This window comes from Heterocephalus glaber, unplaced genomic scaffold, assembly GCF_053883595.1.
Source record: "Heterocephalus glaber isolate CG9 unplaced genomic scaffold, H.glaber_assembly_v1.0 deba00000331, whole genome shotgun sequence".
NCBI classification, from domain to species: Eukaryota; Metazoa; Chordata; class Mammalia; order Rodentia; family Bathyergidae; genus Heterocephalus; species Heterocephalus glaber.
In genome coordinates this window covers 65,414,860-65,437,982 of record NW_028258142.1, presented here as the reverse complement: position 1 = coordinate 65,437,982, position 23,123 = coordinate 65,414,860, and the positions used below count along the sequence as shown (strand labels likewise).

Below are 23,123 nucleotides of genomic sequence, written 5' to 3'. Positions count from 1 at the left end.
CCCCCAATGGCGCCTGTGTTAAAGGTTCATCCCCAGCTTAGAACTATTAGGAGCTGTAGAACCTTTAAGAAGTGGGGCTAGTGGAGATCTTAGGTAACTGAGGTTGCACCCTCAAAGGGATAACTGGAATCCAGCTCTTCCAATCTCTCTTTTTCACTTCCAGGCCAAGAGGTGAACAACTCTGTATCTCCTTGAGCTCCCTGTGCTGATGTTTTGCTTTGCCACAGACCAAATGCCCAAAACCTCTAAAACTGTGAATGAAAATAAGTCCTCCCTCTTTGTAAGTTATCTCAGGTTTTTGTTACAGTAATGGTGAACAAACACATCTGGCATCCATGTTGCCTTTCATTTTATGAAAAATATGAAACTGTATTCCGGATTCTCAGTTCAGAAAACACATACACACACAAAAAAATACTTTAGTTACATATACCTTTCTTCCATATGGTTTCTCTACCATATTGCTGTCACTGTCAGAATTTTCACTCTGAACTGGTTTTGTGAACCCAGATTTGGGCATTTTATAGCTGTTCAGCTAGCTGCTTTTCAGTCTTCTCATCCTGGATCTGTAAAGAAAAGATGGGTAAGGGTTATTTGTATCATACACAATAGACTCTACTTAATTATATGCCATAATTAGTATAATTTTGCTATCTCTATAAAATAATTTACTTTCTTAGAAAGGACGACCTCCAGTTTTCACTTAACCATTAGAGCTTCCAATGAAAATTTTTTGATCCAGTTCACTCTGTTTGTCACTTAAAAAAACAGAGAATCACTTCTGTATTTCTTTACATCTTCTCTAGTCTAATATTGTCTTTAGCTTTCTGGATATCCAGAAGCAGAGAAACTAGAAGCATTGGCAAACGGTTTCTTCTTCCAGCATGGATTCAGAGATGGGATCTCTGAACAGTTTCCTTTGTAGTTCTGTATTGGTCTGGTGGTCATCTCTGAAGATTCAACCAAGAACCTGATGGGTTTGGTCAGTAAATTTACAACATCTAACTTACTGAACTCTTCCTACTTAAAAATTCCTGGAAGTGCCTCCCTTTCCTTCCCTTCACTGAACATACCAGGCATTTAGTAACTTTATCAACGTACTCACTGACATTATAATTCTGCACTAACTGTGATGATCACTTTATGCATCATTTTCTTTCCAACTTGCTCAGCCTTCTCTCTCTCTCTGTAAGCTGACTCAATGGGTTCAAGTTCCTCCCAGAAGCTTATGCTATGACAAGCTTATGCTGAGATCTAGAAAAAACCCTTGAAGGAGGTTTTACATAGAAAAAAGGAAGCTATGAGGTAGACCTGTTTTGCTCTGATGATCTAAGCTACATATGACTAAAGTTAAATTAATTAAAATTAGATGAAATTAATGTAGCTACTGTACTATATACAGTGGAGATATGTGTATTTCTACAGCCACAGAAAGATTTACAGCACTCAGTTAGACTCTCCTGGCCAAGAGGAACATTACTTGGGCCACGACAGCAAACAGAATGACTGACAAGCCTGTTCTTTCATGCTATAACTTTTCTATAAATAGATATCATAGGTCTAAATAGTCATTCTAGTATCTTATAAATTATTAAGATATTCAGACACCCTCAGCACAGTATTAATAAAATCTGCTATGTTCTTCAAATTTTCTATGGTTCTAGAAACAAAAATGCCTTAAATGCAGCGGGCTAAATCACCAAAACTATAGCAAAGTAATGGGAAAGAGTCAAATTACAAAATAGCACAACACAGAAACGCTCATAAAAACTAGGGATATAGCTCAGTAAAGCATTTGCCTAGCATATGTGAGGCCCTGGGGTTCAATCCCCAGTGATGAGGAAAAACAAAAGGACTTCCATAAAATTAATTCAATAAATGAAATAGACAAATTCCTTGAAAGGCACATTCTACCAATATTTACTGTAGTAAAGACATCTTCAAAAGCCTTACATTTATTTATTTAAAAAGTTAAATTCATAGTTTAAAAAACCTCCAGGTCCAGATGGCTCCAACACTGAAGCCTACAAAACATTTAAGAAAGAAATAGGGCTTATTCTACAAACTCTCCTGAAGAGACAGGAACACATTTTATAAGGCCACCATTACTCTAGTAATAAAAGTAGAGGAGAAAACTATACACCAATTACATCTTATAATTATTAAACAAAAAACTCAACAAAACATTAATAAAACAAATCCAACTATAGACAGAAAGGATACTGCACCATGACCAAGTGGGATTTGCCCCAGAAATGCACAGCCAGCTTCATCAGCCCATACAATTACTGTATTAAACAAACCAAAAATGATCAGCTCAGAAAAGAAACACTGTTTGAGAACATTCAATATCCATTAATAACAAACATCTCTGCAAACCAGAACTGGAAGAGAACTTGAAAGCTTTCTCTTCTAATACTGACTATGAGGGTACCTGCTCACTACTTCTGTGCAGCACTGTACCTACTGGTGGACTGGAGGTATTAATTAGTCCAATAAGGCAAAGAAAGAAAGGGTATATAGATACAGCTTGAAAAATAAGAATGAAATAGGTCTTATTTCCAGACAAGATGATCATCCATGTAGACAAACTCAAAGAAGCTACCAAGTAACAAGTGAGCAGAGGCTGGACACAGACTATGTGGCCAATATATGAAAATCAACAATCTATACACTAGAAACAAGCCACTGGAAAGCGAAATTACAGACATACTGTACTATAGCACTGATGTAGTCCAGATCTTAAGTGGGAGGGAGTTTTAGGAGAATAGAAGAAAGTCCAAGTACAGAGATGGATGACTACAGAAGGACTATTTGCAAGACAGGGCTGAGAAAAGCCTCTAGTTGGGTGTAGAGAAAAACTCTGGGGAAAAGAAAATAGAATTTGTGAAGCTATTTATGTTATGATATATGGTTACACGTGCAAGAGTGAAAGTCTACCAAAGTATTCCTCTAAGAACTACAGAAAGAGGGTATCACTTCACAGTCCTTCAGATCCAAAGCTTTAAACACTTTATTCTGTTCATTCTAGTTATTCTACCTTCCAACTTTAAGTCTGACTTGAAAAATTCTTCATGGCAATTTCAGAAAGCATGGGGATCATTCTTTAGCTTCTATTGACTATGCAAGAAGAGATCAAAATCAAAGTCTGTCGGCAAATCTTTCCCAAGTTATCAGACAGATACACTTAGCTCCATAGCTAGCTACAAGGCAATCAATACTCAATTTTTTTTTCTTTTTTCTTTTTTTTTTTTGGTACCAGGGACTGAACTCAGAACCTTGCGCTTGCCAGGTGCTGTGTTGCTGAGCTAAATCCCCGGCCCAACACTCATGCTTGAAGAGTGAATTTTTATCATGGTGTTGGGGGCATATGGAAGGGGTAGCTTCCTTTTGAGTGGACTGTGAAAGTTAAAAAAAAATTAAGTGGGGGGGACAACGAGAGGGGCCAGCACCCAAGAGAAGAGAGGATAACTCACTGGTAGAGTGTTGTCTAACATGTATGAGGCCCTGGATTCCATGCCCACAACAGCAAAAAAAGAGTAAAGCTGAACAAAATACACCCAAACTTAGTGATGGCTGAAAAAGATTACAGATTAACATTTACCTGAATTCTAAGCACAGACGCAACAAACTGACAGTTTATTTTTTCATTACTTTAATGAAATACCTCAGGCTGTTACTTAAAAGAGCAAAAGATTTATTCAGATCAGTTCTGGAGGATCAAAGGCATGGTAGCTAGAGATACATGAGGGCATAAAGGCGATGGGATCAAATGGTGGGCACAGACACTCTCTTGAAAACTACTTTCACTCCTTTCAAGGACAGTAGTGCCCACAACCACCAACTTCCAACAGGCTTCCCCTCTTAAAGATGCCACCACCTCCTAACATCAACACACTGCAGACCAATCTTTCAACACACGAACCCTTGTGGGAAAAACCACATCCAAAACATAGCAGTTACAAATACTTTTCTCTAATAAAAGGAACCAAAGTTTCTAGGAGAAATAGGTGATCCTAGGATAGAAGCAGGAAATATACAAGATGAGTTTGAGAATCTTGCACTGCCAGAAAGTAAGGAGGTGCCCAAAAAAGTATATATTAACATATACACACAACAATGGGACAGGTCAAAGACATGCAGATATCAACTGAGAGAGGTCCCAAAGGGCAAAGCCAGAAAACGTAGAGTAAATAAGTAGTGTTGGATTATGACCCAAGGAATAAACATCTGAGTCCACGGCGACGGGAATGACTGAATACGTAAATGGAGGGAACAGATAAACCTTCCATGAAGAACCGCAGGCAGTTTCTGTAGATACTGCGCTCCCAAGAGGTGGAGCCTAACTCCCCACTCCGTGCAATGTGGGCTGGGCATAACTGTACTATGGAGAATCTTGGCCAGAGCCCCCACCAGGGGGTCAAAGGTGACACCAATAGTGACCAAGTCACACTGACACTATGCACTCTGCATGTGACCAGAACAGCATTTATCTCTGCGACCTTCTTCCTCTAAGCCCATGGTTCTGGTCTAGTTATGAAAAGAACACAAGACAAGTCCTAAAATGAGGCATCCCACAAACACATAACCAGTACTTCTTAAAACTGCCAAGGTCATCAAGAACCAAGGAAGTCTGAGAAACTCTCATAAACAAGAAAAGCCTGAAAAGACACGGTGGCTAAAGGTCATATGTCATCCTGGATGGGACCCTAAAACAGAAAAAGGGCAGTAGCTGGGACTAGAAAAATCTGAGTAACACAAGGACGTTAGTTAATAACAACATGTTAATACTGGCTTACCATTTTTTGTTTTTTGTTTGTTTATTTATTTATTTATTTATTTGTACCAGGGATTGAACTCGGGATCTTGTGCTTGCGAGACAGGCAACGGAACCACTGAGCTAAATCCCTGGCCTACCATTTTTTGTTTTTGTTTTGTGCTGGGGATCGAACTCTGGACCTTGCGCTCGCGAGTCAGGCAGCAGCACCACTGAGCTACATCCTCGGCCCTTCTAGGTAATTTTGATGGCATGGGAACCATTAAGCAACACCCTCTGCCCTTTACAGAGCAAATTCCTTATCTCTCTGCCTCTCACACTGACTTTCTGTTACAGGCATTTACTTCCATCTAAAGCCCTGCCCCTATCCTGTTTCCCAGTTCATGTCTGTGTCCTAGCTCACAGTCTGGTGGCTGCTTAGGTTCTTTAATTTTTCACTATTAAAAAGTTTTCTACCCTACTGTACCCACTTATTCTCTATCCTTCTTCTTTAGAATTTTATTAGCATCTGTTACCATTTTTCTACAATGGTAATATCATTTTCCTATTTGTAAACAAAGAAAATTCATGCTTTTTTGTTGTATTTTAAAAACCTGTGACTGAATATGCATAAATGTAGCAATTCAATCATACCTAAGTGTGCAGTTTTGCAGCCCTAAGTGAACCCGCACTGCTGTGCAGCCACTGAGCCCCCACCTCTGGACAGCATCACTCTGCTCCCCCCAGGACTGCACAACAGCTGTACTTTACACCTGACTCAGGTCACTCAGCACGATGAACCCCAAGTCCTGACACTCGCTACAACATGGTCTCCCTTATTCTTTCCTTCTAAGCCTGGTTACTACTACCCTGCTGTCTGGATGTAATACATTTCATGGGTCCATTTCATCTATCAACAGACACTTAGACGTTGTCCCACCTGTTGGCTACTGTGAAAAATGCTAAGCACAAAAGTGCACAACATTAAGTACATCCTTTTTAAAAATTAATTTCCTTGGTACACTTTTGATATACACAATAATCACATTCATCATATGGAGTTCATACCTGTATATAATATATCTTAATTCTTTTTTTCCCCATTCCCCTCCTCTCTCTTCAACCCTTCTTTCCCTCCCCATTTAAAAGTTTTGTTTCAGGGCCGGGGATGTAGCTCAGTGGCACAACACCTGCCCAGTAAGCATGAGGACCTGACTGAATTCGATCCCCAGCACCAAAAAAAAAAGTTTTGTTTCCATTTTTTTTCCTGTTCTTTTTCTCCTCCCTTGTTCCCTTTCCCATTTGAACATTTTCTTCCCACTTCCCAATACCTATCATCCAATTTGGTCCTTATTTACCCTTTAGGTTTCTCACACAAGAGAAACAATGTGATATTTAAACACGTTTATCTACAACTGAAGACTGGATAAAGAAGATGTGGTTTTTAAAAAAATGGAGTACTACTCAGCCATAAAGAATGAGAAACTTGAGACATTTATAGCTAAATGGATGCATACTGAGGCCATAACTCTAAAGTGAAATAAACAGAACACACATATGTAAATACCAAATAGTTTCTTTGGTGTGAAAAACTAAAAGTGTAAATAAGGATCGAGAGGTATAATTAATAATGTGAACTAGGAAGAAAAGGTCTAAAGGGGAAGGGGAAGTGGGAGGGGTAGAGGAAAGGAAAGAAGGGAAAGGAAAAAATGGAAACAAATCTCTGTAAATAGGGAGGGATGGAAGGGGTGAAGGGAAGGCGGGGGAATGGGGAAAAAGTAAGAGCCAAGATAGATCAGGTAAATGTACAAGTTCCCAATGATGAATGTAACTGTACTGTATACCTAAAATGTACCAATAAACTTAATGGAAAAAAAAAAAGGAGGGACAGAGGATCAGAAACCTGCTGGGAAATGAGAAAAATACACAAAAGAAAATTCACAAAAGATACAAAAATGACCCTTAAACATGTAAAATAAATGTTCAAATGTATTCATAATTAAACTCAAAACCAAAACAAAAAACAAAAAAACATTTGTCTGATTTATTTTACTTAAAAGTATGGTCTCAAGGGGCATCCATTTACCTAAAAAATGTCTGAAGAGCAGCCTTCTTTATGGCATAGTAGTACTCCATTCTATACAAAACACCCACATTTTCTTTAGCATACCTCACAGAACCACAGAACTAGAAAAAATAATCCTAAAAGTCATTTGGAACCAGAAGAGACCTAGAACAGCAAAAGCAATTCTGGCCACAAAGGCAAGGTAGGGAGCATCACAATACCCAACTTGAAACTATACTACAAAGCTACTGTGATAAAACACCATGGTACTGGCAAAGAAAGAAGACACCAAGATCAATGGAACAAAATAGAAGACCCAGAAACAATTCCAATCACATTTAGCTACCTTATCTTTGACAAAGGAACCAAACACCTTCACTAGAAGAAAGATGGCCTCTTTAATAAATGGTGCCTGAGAGGATGGGGATGTAGCTCAGCAGTGCAGCACCTGCCTGGCAAGGATAAGGCCCTGAGATCAATTCCCAGTAGCAAATAAATAAATAAATGGTGCTGGAAAAACTGGCTTTCCAGATGCCAAAGATTAAAACTAGACCCATATCTCTCACCAAGCACTAAACTAAAACCAAAATGGATCAAAGATCTAACTATTAAAACAGAAAGATCTAGCCGGGGATTTAGCTCAGCGGTTCAACCACCTGCCTCGAAAGTGCGAGGTCCTGAGTTCGATCCCCAGTACCAAAACAAAACAACAACAACAACAAAAAACAACAGAAAGATCTAACTATTAAAACAGAAACACTAAATCTGCTAGAAGACAGAATAGTTAGAACTCTTGAAGACACGGGTATAGTCAAAAACTTTATGAACAAAAAACCTCAATTGCATAGGAAATATCACCTGGGATCTCATCTTATTAAAAAGCTTTTGCACAGTAGAAGAAACCACCAACAGAGTGAAAGATAACCCATACAATGGGAAAAATTTCTTATGAGCTATTCCTCAAAGGACTAATATCTAGAATATAGAAAGAACTAAAAAAAAAATCAGACCCCCCCCCAAATTTAAAGACCCAATCCAAAAATGGGCATCTGTAATGAATAGACGCTTCTCAGATCAAGAAGTATAAGCAGCAAATAAATACAAGTAAAAATGTTCAACATCACTGGTCATTCAAGAAATGCAAATTAAAACAAGGTTGCGATTCCATCTCACTCCAGAAAGAATGACTGTTATCAAGAAATCAACCAATAACTAATGCTGGTGAGGCTGTAGGAAAAAGGAATCCTTCTCTACTGTTGTGAATTGGTACAACTAATATGGAAATTAGTATGGAGATCTTCAAAAGACTAAAACTAGAGGTTCCATCTGACCCAGCTATTCCCCTCCTTGGTATCTTCCTGAAAGAGTTGAAAGCATCACACCCATGTTTATAGTAGCACTGTGTAATAACTAAACCTTGGAAACACAACTGATACCAATCAACGCATGAGTGGATAAGAATAAATACATTCTTAATGCCTGTAATTTTCTTCATAAAACTTTCCTTTGTTTTAATTTTTTTTGGTACCAGGGATCAAGGCAGGCGGCCACGCCACTGAGCCAAATCCCCGGCCCTTTCTCTTGTTTTTAAATTTTAACTTTCTCTTTACTAAAACTTATTCTTTCATTTGTTTTGATGTTTAACTCTTTCCAGTAATACCAATTCTCCATTATACCAATTTTTTAAAAATCACAGCCTTATTTCTTTACATAACTGAGTCTTTTTCTGAGCTTTCTACTACTCTTTCCATTCTTGTATCAATACTATTCTGTAGTTTCTGTTGTAGTTTTCTAATATTGATTATTTTCCTTTTTCAAAATTATCCTCGGGCCAGGGATTTAGCTCAGTGGTTCCGCCACCTGCCTTGCAAGTGCAAGGTCCTGAGTTCGATCCCCGGCACCAAAGAAAAAAAAAAAAGGCGTATTGTCTGGATACAGTGGTGCAGGCCTGTAACCCCAGCTACTCCCAAGGTAGGATGAGGGAGGAGGCCAGCCAATCTGAAGGCAGCCTGGGCAATTGAGAGAGACCTTGTCTCTGAATAAAAAATAAACAAAGGGCTGGAAATGTTGCTCATGTAGAGCACTTAACTGGCACATGTGAGGCCATGAATTTGATTCCTACTACTGCAAAAAGAAAAGCAAAAAAGTAAATAAAAAGGCTGCTATCTAGGTCAAAGAAACAACTATGACAATTATACTGCAGAAGTACTAAGACTACACATCAAAACGCATGCACATGTAAGCACACCTACAACACAGACATGTATACACGTGTACCTATAGCACACACATGCACACACACAAAAGGAGATGAACAGCTTACTGCAAAGATCAGAAGACAAAGACAGTTTGAAAACAAAAATGATACATAAGCACATAAGACATTCAAACTCATAATTGTAAAACTATAAAATAATGACACAACTCATTTAATATCTGACAAAGAATAAAGTATTGGCACAAGTTCAGGAAAAGCAGCATTTTTTTTAAAATTTCTGGTACTGGGGATCAAACTCAGCACTGTGCACTTGTGAAGCAGGCGCGATGCCACTGAGGTAAATCCCAGGCCTAAAAGCAGCATTCTTATAAACTGCTAGAATGGATAAAAGCTGGGTACCTTTCTCAGAGAACAATTTGTCAGAAACCATCAAAATAAAAAGTCTGTGTCCTAATAATCAAGCTTCTAGGAATTTTTCACACAGTTTTATTTACACAATTGTGTAGAGACAGTATACACAAAGACATTCAAGGAAATGTTATTCGGTTATGCCCAAAACACTGGGGAGCCAGGCAGGACCTAAATATCGATTTATAAGAACCGTGTTAAACAAATTATGATATTTTTATGCGGAAAATCATGCAATAAGCCACCATTCTTGCTTCTTTTATAAATTGCTCCTCTAGGGCTGGGGATTTAGCTCAGTGGTTCTAGCACCTGCCTCGCAAGTGCAAGGTGCTAAGTTCGATCCCCGGTACCAAAAAAGAAAAAAAAAATCGTTCCTCTTAAGTTGGGGTGCCTCAGCACCTGATGCTGGGCTCCTTTCTATTTTCTAACACACACTATCTGAATGTGAGTTAGAAATCCTAAATTAAATATCATTAATATGCTATTAGTGTCTAAACCTGTATCTCTATTCCTAGGCCTTATCTAGAGCTCCAGATTTTTATGTACAACTGCCTATGCGACGGGTTCACATGGATGCTGTTATGGCTTACATCTAGATGTCCTCTCAGAGCCTCGTGTGGTCATAAGTGGGGCTTTTCAGAGGTCGCTGGATCTAGAGTGTGTGATCCTGGGATTAAGGATATGATGCTGCGACTGGTTCATGGTGTGATGTTAGGATTAAGGGTACCCCATTCTGGGTATGAGTGCTACCCAAGGGCCATATCCTGGATAGAATATAAAGGACAGAAAGAGGGGTGCTGTTGCCACTTCTTGCTTGCTGCCTTCTGCCCACCATGAACTGTTTCTCCTCTGTGATGCCCCTCTGGCAAGCCACCCTGCCTTGGAGCCAGCCAACTATGGACTGAAACCTCTAAAAACTGAGAGCCAAATAAACCCGTTTCCTTCTTTAACTTTAGGTGTCAGGTATTTTGTCTCAGCAACGAAAAAAGTTAAGACAGATGCCTAACAGGCACACCAAACCAAAAGATTAAAAGAATTCCTGATTTTTCTTTTCCTTTTTTTTTTTTGGTACTGGGGATCGAACTCTGGTCCTTGTGCTTGCGCAGCAGGCGGCGAAACCACTGAGCTAAATCCCAGGCCCCAATTCCTGATATTTCTTATCAAAGCTCTCCTCTATACCACTTACCTATCCATCATCCTCTCCACTTTAATAAATGAAACTACCCACCACTTCAAAAAGATATATTTGTATCTTTGTGTTTCAATTGCTATTATCCTCTTCTTGAGCCACCACCCTAAAAAAACTATTGCAGAAACTTTCCCAATGAGTCCCTTTGTTTTCATTTTTGTTCACATACACACCGACCCCTTCCATAGCCAGCAACTAATGATCTTTTCATTAAAACTAAATATCTGATGGTATTATTCTGTTTGAATTTTTAAAAATAATTTCTTACTGAACATACATTTTAAAAATTTTTTCTTGTGGTACTGGGGAATGAACCAAAAGGGCCTTGCATTGATGTGTATTTCTAGCCTTTTTTGTTTTTTATTTTAGGACAGGGCCTTGCTACGGTACTAAATTGCCCAGGCTTGGCTTGAACTTGCAACCCTCCTGACCTAGCCTTTCAGAGTGCTGGGATTACAGGTATGCACCACCATGCCCAGCCTATACTTAAAATTTAAACTCAAGCTAAACCATCTATACTATAGAAAATGTAACTAATGGAACATACTTATGAAGACTTTGAAAAAAAATTTAAAATTTTCAAAGAGACAGAAGATTGATAACAAGCACCAGGAATATGCAACCAAAAAGAAATATAAGATATGAACATGTAAAGGTTGAAATAAAAAACTCTACAGATAAGGTTAATAATGGGATGGATAAACCAAAGAATAAATTTATGAGCTAGAAGATTAAGAATAGTCCCAAAAGGGCATCAAGAAATGATTTTAAAAAGGTAAAATATTAAAGTTAAGAGACAAAAATTAGAAGTGACAAAATCCATATCCACTCATGGATGCACCATATAAAGATATTTTAGTTAACAGCAGGTTGCATATACAACAGTGGTATGCTAGTGTAATGTAGCCTAGGTGTGTAGAAAAAGACTATACTGCATAGAATTGTGTTAAGTACACTCTATGATGTTCACACAATGATCAAAATAAATGATCATGCTTCTGAGATATAAATGGGACTCCCTTCCCCCTTAACTAAAACATTCAAGTGAGAATGGCTCCCTTCAAATTCAGCCTACCGAAAGAGTCCTTTATCACAAGATAACCATTCTCAAAGTAAGTAATAGTTAATTTTCAACACAATGCTTCCTGGCAGCTATTCTTTAACATTTTCCCACAGAGTCTACTGGTTGCATTCCAGGCCAAATTAGTAACATTAAAAAAATCATAAAATTTAATGAACACTATGCAAAGATGAAGAGCAAAAGTACAAACATGGGTAGAGCATATGCTTAGTACATGCGAGGCCCTTGGTTCAATCCCCAGAACCAAAAGAGAAAAAAAAAAATCCACAATCCTTTACAATAAACTGTCCTCAACAATGTCCTTAAAAGTCCTTAATAAATCTTTATACAGCTCTATCTTTTAGAATAAACATGAATTACTTTGATAATAAGCAAATAAAAAATAAAACATTTACCCTAAGCTGTAGCTAGGGAACTCTTCTACTCACTTCTACTTGGTTTGTTCTGAAGATCTACATCTATTGTGGGTAGAACCCAAAAGGAAAGAATAATGAGATCATAGGTAAGAGTCCTTCAGACAGCAGTAGAAGGCAAGAAGTAAAAAGTTCTTATGTTGTTTTTAAGCCCATTACCAGAATAGGGAAGGAAGCAAAAGATTCAGGACAGAAGCTCAATCCATAAGTATAGGGTGCACTTCTGATTGGTGCTGCTAAATGTTGTATGTTTCAAGAATCTCAGCATGGCAGATTAGTTCAGAAGATTATACAAAGTAAATTATAAATGGGTCAGTTTGATTTAGCTCTATTTGCACCTTACCTTTAAAATTCCACAAAGATAAGCCTGGAGTGTAGAGTTATATTTAGTTAGCCCAATGGCTTGAAATAATAACAACTCAAATCTGCTAATCCTAGCCAAGTCGAAAGCAAAATATATTTAGGAAGAAAGGAACAAGAAAGAAAAAAGCAGTAGAAGACAGGTTCTAGTTATAATATGAAATTCCTAGTAAACTCTGGGTTTCAGTTTTCTCATTCCAAATGAGGTCTATTCTGGATCTAAAATTCTACTATTTTTTTATCTCATCCCTTGCTTTCCTCAATAAAGATGAATCATGAAAAGTATATTTAATAAGCAATTGGTGTAGAAGGACTAGCTCTCCTCAAAACTTTAGCAAAAATAAATTACTTAGCTGTGATGTTAAATTACTTAACTGTATTTCATCTTAGCTATTGTACCTTAGTTTGCTCAAGGAATTATTCTTTTATTTAGTACTTAATAAGCACCTATATTCCACATAATGAAACTAAGACTAACAAAACAATCTTAGCCTGAAGGTTTTTTTTGGAAAAGACAAGTTAAGATACAACCTAATAAATGCTACATAAGTATAATAACAGGAGCACAAAGGGATGGCTCCACTTGGGTGCGAGTGTATGGGGCGGGGGAGAGAAAGAGGAAAAAACACTGGAAATAGAGCCTTGGGGATGGCTATGAGGTAGGCACATGTGGCTGGGGCTGGACACTGGAGGAAGGAGCACGTGAACAGGTGCGTGCATGTGCCCCCCAAGAAAGCAGGCCACACACAGGGTCAGCAAAAATTAAAGCAGTCAGGAAGAAAATGAGGCAAAAAAAGTAGGAAAAGAGCACATCATGAAGCACCTTGTCACTGTATAAATTTAAACTTTACAGTGACAAAATCAGTGTGTAAGACTCTGAAAGGGGTAAGACATAATTCAAACAGTGCTTAGAAAGGTACCCTTGGTGAAACTCTGGAAGCTGGACTTCAAAGGAAGTAGATGACAGATTAGGAGACCACTTAGAATGTAATGATCACGGGCCGTGGATGTAGCTCAGTGGCACCGCACCTGCCTCGAAAGCCCAAGGTCCTGAGTTTGATCCCGGGCGCCCCCGCCCAAAGTCAGATTGTGAGATGGAGTAGAAGAGTAACGGCAACAAGGCTAGAATAACAGCTAGACTTTTGGCTCCAGCAATAAGTAAAAATGCACGGGAAATAAACAATTGGCATTTACTGTATTTACCTTGTCACAGTAATAACAACATAAACAATGTTTATAGAATAAAATTGCCATTACTTCATTAGGGCCGGGGATTTAGCTCAGTGGTTTCGCTGCCTGCTGCACAAGTGCAAGGACCCGTGTGTCATTACTTCATTAGACAGCACTTACAGGAGACTAGTTTTAGAAAGACTTTTTGACATTGAGAGACAACTGATTGTAGAGGACTCCATTCTGACAATACATTTAAGAGTTTCTAAGTAAAAGATTATAAGCAATTGTGTTTACAATTATCTATTTGCCCTGGGTAGTGTGTGTGCGCACACGTGCTCATGGCTTTCCCCTCTAGGAAAAGTCGGGTATGTAAAGCTTCTCTCTGTAACTGAGAAGTTGGTATAAATGCCTTCTAAGGACCTGAGATTTTCAATGAGCTGCTCAATTAATGGCCTCCTCCTGCCACTCCAGAGATCTAAGTTGCTGCACCCTCCCTGCACCAGCAGAGGGCTGCAACAGCCCGAACAGCATAGCCAGACAGCTTGCCCTTCTAGCACTGGAAGCGGGAGATAATCACCAGCACTGAAGTGGAAAACCAATCGCTACTCATTCATTTCACTGTCAACAGTGGGAAAAGCTTACAGATTCAGAAAGGGGCCAGACTGTCTCCCAAATCCTGCAAATCTAGAAATATTCCCAATTAGGAATTCTGCCACCATCTTTCTCGCAAAATAGTAAACTTAGGTCAAGTAAATTTAACCGGAAGTAGGAACAGGGGATTAATCAAAATGAGTTAGTAATTCACTTCCTTTTAGATCCCTTGTTCTACACAGCTGCTACCAGACTGATTTCCTAAAATGATCATTTTATTTGGCTACTCTCATATCTACTTTATCAAATCTGCTCTGCATTTAATGCAGTGTTGAAGTCTAATTTTCCTTTCATTAAATTTCAAGGTATATTTCTACCTCATATGCACAATCTTTCAACTCTCCTGCTCAGATGCTCTTGACTGTTACACACAATGCACAACACAGTTAAGATGGACAAGTCAGGCTTCACAGAGCAGGTCACACCTGAACTTGGAAGAAAGAAAAAGATTTACCTACGACTAAAGGGGGGGAAACCACTGTTGGGAAAGTGTGTAAAAAGAGGGACAGGAATTCACATGGGGACTGAGGAAATACAGGAGGGAAGGTAGTTCACATTAAAAACATTTTTTGGTATTTTAATTTTACCTCCATTCCCACCCCCACAAAAGATAAGCTATTACAATCTATCCAACACAACAATTATGAATAAGCTTGATAACATTCTAACTACTACTCACAGCTTAATCACAAATCCCACCTTTTACTGCTTTCTTAAAAATGATACACACATACCTTACCGAAAAGGAACAAAAAGAACTTTTAATTGCTTGGACGAAGGGTGTGGTTTTAACTGTAGTACATAAAATAAAATAGACTGGGATAAAAGGTCATTAAAAAAAGCGGAAGGGTTTACAATAATCACTACTTCTCAATACAAGCCTTTGATCCCAAGAAGTATCTTTACCTCTGCCAAACTGTCTATGCAGTTATGGAGAGCTGCAATCAGTACCCTACAAAAGAGCAATGGAGAACTGAAGCAAGTTCTAATTTACATACCACAGCACTCCCATCCTGAACCTACTCATATCATATGGGTTTTTACACTACTCCATTACAGCCTAAAATTGTCACTTCCGTAACTTCGTACAAGGGTCGAACTGTTTGAGCCTTACTTTAATCCTGACCTGCTCACTCCCCTTTTTTTTCCCCATTCATGCTCAAATATAAACCTACTTCCCCATTCAGTGACAGTGAACCTTTTAGAGCTTTCAATGATACGAACAGTCCGCAGCGGCACACATGCCACAGGTTCACCCCTACTGTTCTGTGCAAGAACTCAGGACAATTAGCTGTGTATCCCAGGGTATTCAAAGGAAAACACTCTCTAAATGTATTTAAGGTAAACAGTACATGTCATGGTAGCTCTTTTGGCCAGATCAATTAAGAATTATAAGCCGTTTTCTCACCAAAAATGCTGATAACAAGGAGAAATAAAGTAATGAGCGACTGAAGCAGACTAAATTCACTATACAGTATTCAAACAGCCATAGCAAAGTAATAGGAGAAGGCCGGTATTTGAAAACTCCAATCCCAGTGGGAAAAGTGCATATTTGGTTTTATTTTTAAAATAAAACATTTCCTGATTAACCACACAAATATTTCTGAACTAGAGAAAAGGAAAATCTCACCGACAGTACAAATTCTAAGCAACTTGATCTATTAAAAGAAATATACTATAAAAAGTCTAAAAAAGAAATTTAAGGCCGGCGGTTTAGCTCAGTGGTGCTACCGCCTGCCGCGCAAGCACAAGGTCCCGAGTTCGAGCCCCGGTACCAAAAACAAAACAAAACAAAGAGTTAAGAGTTTCACAGCAAAAACTAAACACAGATTTCCAAATCAGTGATCCTTAGTTATTTTGAAAACCTCTATTTCAGAGCCTAAAGTCCACAGGTCCTCTGATCTGAACACATATTCACCAAAAAACAATCTACAACTTTAAAAAAGTTTGAATCTTTTCCTAACTATGCATCATCTTTGTTTTAAATAATTTATCTCCTCTTGCTAGATGTTACGATCCACAAAGCAGAGAATTCTTCAGATTCATGCTTACTACTGGAGCCAAAAACCTTAAAATTTAAGAAGCTTCCCAATGATCTCCTTACTTCCCATTTGAATTTCATACATTTTCTAGACTATTAAGTATTTGTAATTCTGCCTGTCAGTTAGCACTTCATAGTGAATATGACTCAAGTGTGAGACTCCAACTCCCTGTACTCAAAGAAATCTCGTTGTTTTCTGCTAATACATAAGGGTATACAGAAACTAGAGACAAGGGAAATACTTGGACTAGAAGTGTGACTGGAATAATAAGAGAGCTTAAAGAGTCATCACCCCAATAAGATAGGAGTTTGGAAAGAAGTTTGTGCTGGGGATTGTGAAGGGCACAGTGCTACTGTAAAAGTTATGATGCAAAAGATAAACAATGGATTAAATATTTCAGAAGATACAGAAGAGTAATAGTGTCTAATATTAGAGTGGGCATAAGGAGGTTTAAAAATTGTTAACCTTTTATTATATATTTTTATTGTAACAACAGCACACATTAATTTTGTTATAAAAGAATCTTAATAGAAATATTAGAATATTAAACTCTTTTTTTTATAGAATATTAAACTCTTGATTGCTACTCCTAGAAGTTTTGAGCAAGGAACAAAGAGAAAAATGGCCAAAGGATATGAAGTGTCAACTTACAGAAGAGAAAATGCAAATGATTCTTTCCCAATGTATTAGCTAATGAACCAACTTCCCCTAGCTAAGTAACTTTTACAACCAAAGATAAAAGTCTTCAAATGCAAAATGAAAGTGGTAATGATTTAATTTAATAACACGAATAAGTCTGTATAAGTACCCAAACACATACAGATTTATTTGTACTGGGTGTTTGCAAAGCAGAGAGCACTACACCTGAAGGAGGAGCAGTCATAAAGGGGGAACAAGGACAAAGGGAAGGATGAGTAAGCCATTTCTCTGCCAACCATTCTTGTACTTTCAATAACACCAGGACAAACAGAAACTTGGTAAAGAGGTATTTTTTGTCCTGTTCAGCCACAGCTTAAACAGAATACTCTTCCTCATTCTTTTTAAATCCAGTTAATATTTCTTCTAATTAACTTATTCTAACTGTCTGAATTGAGTGGCCCATTTTTCATGATATCTCTTGTTCACTCTTAAGATGTTTTTATAAATCCTGGACTAAAAAAAAGATATGTCTGAATAACCACTATTGGATGATCACTTCAACTATAAATATGACAGACTGGCATTTATATAGTACTCCTAAATTTCAAGTTAGTTCTGGAGTAATGAACTGTGGTTGAGTTGAAGATACAACTGACAACTTTTTGAAGTTTTTTTTTTTTTTTTAGTGTTTCTTAATTAGATGTGTAAGACATCTACTCTCATCATATATCAAAACAACCTTGAGGGCCAGGGATGTAGCTCAGTGGGACAGCACCTGCCTTGCAAGTGCAAGGTCCTGAGTTCGATCCCCGTAACCGCAAAAACAAAAACAAAAAAACCTATGTGCCAGTAACTAACAGTACCTAGTAGTATAGGAAAGCTCAATGAAGTTCTTTCCTTTGATTGCTAAGTATTTACAAATAGTGACAATTAAACTTTGGTAAAAACCCTTATTTTAACTCAGGCTATAAGACTTTAGTATAAGAACACTGGATGCAAGCCAAGGCTAGTCATAACATTCTAGTCACAATATTCTTATGCAAATTTTGGTAGAAAACTGGACGAAATTTTATCTAGTCGTCTTTAATATCATTAACCATCATCACTCCTTAGTAGGGTTGTATAAAGAATGTTTTTAATGTTTATTTCTACCTTAGTTAAGAGGTATTAATGAAAGAGAAATAAAGCTCTATACAACATAACTTTGGTGAGAAGTAAATTAAAAACACACATCTTTCCTCTTCTGGGTTTGGTAATGGTTCTCTTTCACGAACAAATTTCGAAAAAGTACATTACTCCAGATAATTTTAATCTAGATTCGATCTATGGCTTAATATATCAGATTAGCCAACAAATTTTGTTTTGCCCATCCTACAGTTATGACATTCAAAAGAAGCTGGATATAAAAAGTACTCTGTGACCCACAAAGCACTGTAATTTTTAAGGTACTATTTTTTTTTAATCTTGAGTCAATACAGCTATTTTTTTGACAGAAAAGAGCCAAACATGCTTTTCGTTCTCTATTGGAAGTCAGAATGCTGAGAAAACTCCTACACAGAAGGAAGAAGAAATTGCCGAAGCAATGGGATGTACTTTCAACTCTTTCAGAAAATAAGGTAGTTAGAAAAATGTACTTATTGCTCATATTTGTGATACTGCCAACTGTGGCCTAAATACAAACTGATAACCAAAAGGATAAACTACTACAGCATATATTTTAAATCAATTTTAGTACAATAAACAGGTGTTGAGAGACTGCCCAAAGATGATGTCGTTTTAAAGTTTTTCAGTATTTTTAAATGGCAAAGGAAAAGAAGTCACTTCCACCTGTAACTTGTAGCAGCTTAATTTCCTCATCTCAATTTGGAGCATTTCTGTATTCCAATCTTTTTTTTTTTTTTTTGAATTTGTACTGGGGATTGAACCCTGGGCCTAATAGGCACTAAGAATCATCCCCAATCCTATCTTTTGAGAAAAGATCTCGTTACATTGTGCTGGCTGGGCTTAAACTCATGATCATCCTGCATCAGCCTCCCACAGTGCTAGGATTTCAGGCATCTACCACCATGCTTAGGTAGAATTCTGGAGGGTTTCAATACGAAAGAAACCTAGTCTTTCTTGGATGTTACTCTAGCCTGGACAAACTCAAATTTTCTACTGCTGTCCTATTTATTTTTTAAAATGCTAAATGAGTTCTGTTAGTTACCTTTTTTCCTTCCATCACTGTAACTGTCTCTTTAGAATGACATGAACATAAAGGTGTAGTTTGCCAGGATAGCCAAATGTAACATTAACAACTAGGGCTTTTATAGCTGGTGAGAATAATTTGCTTCTGACAACTAATATAAAAACAATAACAGAGAAACAACTCTTATCGGCATCTCATAAAAAGGTTTGGTGGCAGATTTCCTGTGATGCTCCTAAGATACTAATTTTTTCTTTTCTGACTACCCACTACAAGGTGGAATAGTGGCTCCCAAGCACTTTTCATGGGTCTGGAATTAAAGAAACACTGCCTTAAGACTTTTCTGAACCATCTCACCACTTTAATCAGAGGCCGAGCACCCAGAAATGGTTTAGGAACGGGGACAATGGAATCTGCTACTATTTACCTGGGCCAGTTTCCCCAGTTTCCTCTGCCATAGTTAGACCAACAATATTATCTATTTTACAGGTTTATAAAAATTACCTGAACAACACACTTAAAAACTCTTGAATACAGACCAACAGACTGTAAGTGCTCAGCAACTTAATCTATGATTATAAACACCTTTATTTTCAAGGTTATACTGATAACCTATGTAATACTATGATATATTGATTTCCAGTATTACCAATAAAAAACACTAGAAAAAATTTTAAACTTAACATCAAAGGCAAATAAAACCGCTTTTAAGCATTTCTATGCTTTAGATCTACCAGATGACATTAACTAAGTTTATAAAGGAACTTATTTCCTGCTATTGCCATATCTGGAAACTAGCAAGAGGCGAATGAACACTGCTAAGATACTTTCACTATTACTTTTAAAAAGCTACTGTTTGTTAAACAGAAACAGATCATGCATGCATGAGGGTATACAAAAATGTTTTCAAATGCTATATGAAGAAAATTTATATTCTTCTGGGGAAAGGAGGCTTTAACAACTACAATATTTAAAATGTTTCTAAGCAGCTTTACTAAGATTAGAACTAAGTGGGGATCAGAAAATGTATCGACAGGGAGTTATAATCTGCAAAATAGTAGGTGCTGAAAAACAAAGCTAGAGTAAGCAAAAACCTAGGGATCACAACACCTCGCTATGCTTTTAAAAACCGTGTTTCCTGGGCCGGGGATTTAGCTCAGTGGTTTCACCTCCTGCTGTGCAAGCCCAAGGACCCGAGTTTGATCCCTGGTACCAAAAAACCAAAACAAAACAAAATTGCATTTCCTTTGAAATCATATCACTACTTTTTAATCGTAAAAAAGGTTTACAGTATAGTACACACTGTGGTTTCTACATATTGTAGTATTCACATTTATTCCAACAATCCTGTAAATTGTAGGGGGAAATTATTTTTTGCAGATTAAGAAATCCAGGTTCTAAATGTTAATGTGATTTGTCACAAAAGCACTGTCAGGAAGTGACAAATCAACAATTAAACCCAGGCCCTCTCATGTGCATTTCAATGTTTTTTCCACTACTGTATAAAGCTACTTCTGGAGGGTGGCGCACGCCTGTAATTAGAGCACTCAGGAGGCTGAGGCAGGCCTGGCTACACAGTGAGTTCAAGGCCAGCCTAAACTACACAGCAATAAACAAAAACAAAACAAAAAAGCTTCTTTCAAAGAGGTAAGGTAGCATCTCACAGAAAGAAACCCCTAGGCCAAACCAGACTCTTAACTAGCTTGACACTAGCCACAAGTCATTTTACTTCACTGAGTCTTCATTTTTTCATCTGTAATGAGAGGAACATGGATTAGAAATTGAGGCCTCGACTAGTTCTAAGGGCCAATATCCAAGGCACAGCATATTACAACACGTCAGCAACAAATTCCAGGACAGAAAGTAGTGTTAAGAACTCTTAAGCAATTATAGAGAAAGTCTTCACACCTATTTGATAATAGACATTACTTCAATATCGTTAAAATTATAGAGAAAAGAGTCTAAACCGCTTATGGACTATGATGGAAATGACTAATCTCACCAACCATTCCCTTTTTAGACTGAAATAATACTCTTACAACATAAATCTGGTTTAAAGAAAATTTACTAATACCAAAAAACTGAATTAATATGTTTACAATTGTTCTGCCTGCTTTTCAGAAAATAAAATTGTTTTCCAAATATCCTAATTGACTACTATTTCTCTAATCTACCTCAGAAGAGTATGTCACATTTTAAAACAATTTCTATAGGAAAAAAACACATTGTAATCTTGATTTTTTAAAATCTTCCTTTTAAATTCACTCTACTGGTGGGACTCTTATCTCCAAACAACATTTAAGCCCTTTTCCTTGGAGATTAAAGAAGTAATATATGAGACGGTAAAATGAACTTTCAACTATGGAGTTATTTCCTGTCTGAACAGTTTTGTTCCCTTGACTTCTCTTTAAATATTCATCACGGAATACAGACCCAGCGATTTCCACTTTTCCAGCTCTGCTCAGTTCAGACACTGTTCTAACTACAAATTCTTAACGATGACTATGGAAACAATGAGATGAAGACCTTTAAAGGCGTCCTACTTCGAACTAATTTTCCTTCCCTGAATACACTTACCACTCCGGTTTTCCTTCATTGTTAACACCTTGCCTATCTCTAAAATAGAACACATTCCCTGAATAGTTAAGCTCGGCCTGCTTCAAGCTGTCTGTGGAGCTTTAGAAATTTAGTTAGTGCTTCCATCAGTTATAAAAGATTAAGTGGTAAAACATTTCTCCCCTTGTCTAAAAAAATGTCTGGGGAAACATTTCAAATCCTCATATATTTTTGCTTTTAACCCAATTTTAACACTTTTCTCAACAAGATCAGTTAACACGTCTTCATCTTTACACAGTCAACACTATCTCATTTTGCTTTTAAGCCACTTGGCACCAATAAAGCCTTATGTCCTGCCAGTTCTGAGCTAATCTCCAGGAAAGCCTTTGTATAAGGATTGGAGAAATTGAAACAGATCAGTGCCCAAGATTTTTAACGGCCTACTTCTGCATATGTTTTTAATAAACAGTTGACTTACTTAAAAATAGGTATTTAACTGGTTCCCCTTCCTTTATAATTTACACAGACTGTTTCAAAATAAATAGATCTGAGAACGCGGAGGCATTTCAACTTTAGGATTAGAGATAATCCCAAGGCGTTTCCTATCACTGGATCTGCAACACATTTCCCCCCGGGTTCGCGGTGGAAGCCGCGGGTATCCCGTGGAAATGACAGTGCCAGCGACCACACTGCTGTACCCTACGGTGACAACTCACGCAACACCGGGAACTTCCCATGTTGAACAACCTTGGCCAGTAATTGCTAAAGCAGCTGTCAGCTGGGCTTCCGAAACCTCTTCGTATCTCGGCCCGTTCCCTGCTTGGGGATCCTCGGGGACGCGTCCCCCACACTGCTCCTCCAACGTGCTCCGAGGTCTCTCGACCCGCCGATCGCCGCGGCGGGATGCGGGCGCCGGTGACAGCCCGGCGACACAGCGCGTATCCCCCCGGCCCCGCCCGAGGCCGGCTCCGGCTCCGCGCACGGCGGCGGCGGGAGCGCGCGGCCCGCTCCCCGGCTTCCCCCCCCCCCCGCCCCCCCGTTCCTCCCCGCCCGCCGGTCCGGCCGCCACCCTCGCACGCACACGCCCGCTGCCGCGCCATGTTCCGGAGCCGGGACCCGCCCCGCCCCGCGGCGGCGCCCACCTGCGCCGCGGCTACCAACGGCCTGTCAGCGGCCAGACAGCGGCCCGGGCCCCAGTGAGGGGCGGCAGGCTGAGCCCGTACCTGCTCTGGAGAGGACGCGGCCGGCGGCAGAACCGAGGGCGCTCCTCCGGCGCCGGGCTCGACCGCGCCCTCCTCTTCGGCGCGGTTGCCACGCCCCCCTGGCACTCGGACCCGCGGCGCGGCTGGCGCGGGCGCTTCAGCCCCGGAACGGCTGCCTCCGCGTG

At 38.7% G+C, this 23,123-nt stretch overlaps 1 protein-coding gene across 6 annotated transcripts in view; it reads right to left on the bottom strand.

Moving 5' to 3' along the window:
• Ankrd12 (ankyrin repeat domain 12) overlaps positions 1–23,099 on the bottom strand; it is a 91,471-nt gene extending 68,372 nt beyond the window's left edge. For 4 of the 6 annotated variants that reach the window (XM_004853226.4, XM_004853227.4, XM_021265244.2 and 1 more), the window contains exons 1-2: positions 22,960–23,099; positions 434–566 (exon numbers count right to left, since the gene is read on the bottom strand). In XM_004853226.4, the coding sequence (XP_004853283.1) occupies positions 434–520 (87 nt within the window). In that variant the 5' untranslated portion in view covers positions 521–566; positions 22,960–23,099. Of the gene's footprint in view, positions 1–433; positions 567–22,452; positions 22,708–22,959 lie in introns of those variants that run through there. The other 2 variants (XM_021265243.2, XM_013075262.3) reach the window with 2 other exon arrangements.
• Between the last annotated feature and the right edge of the window lie 24 nt (positions 23,100–23,123).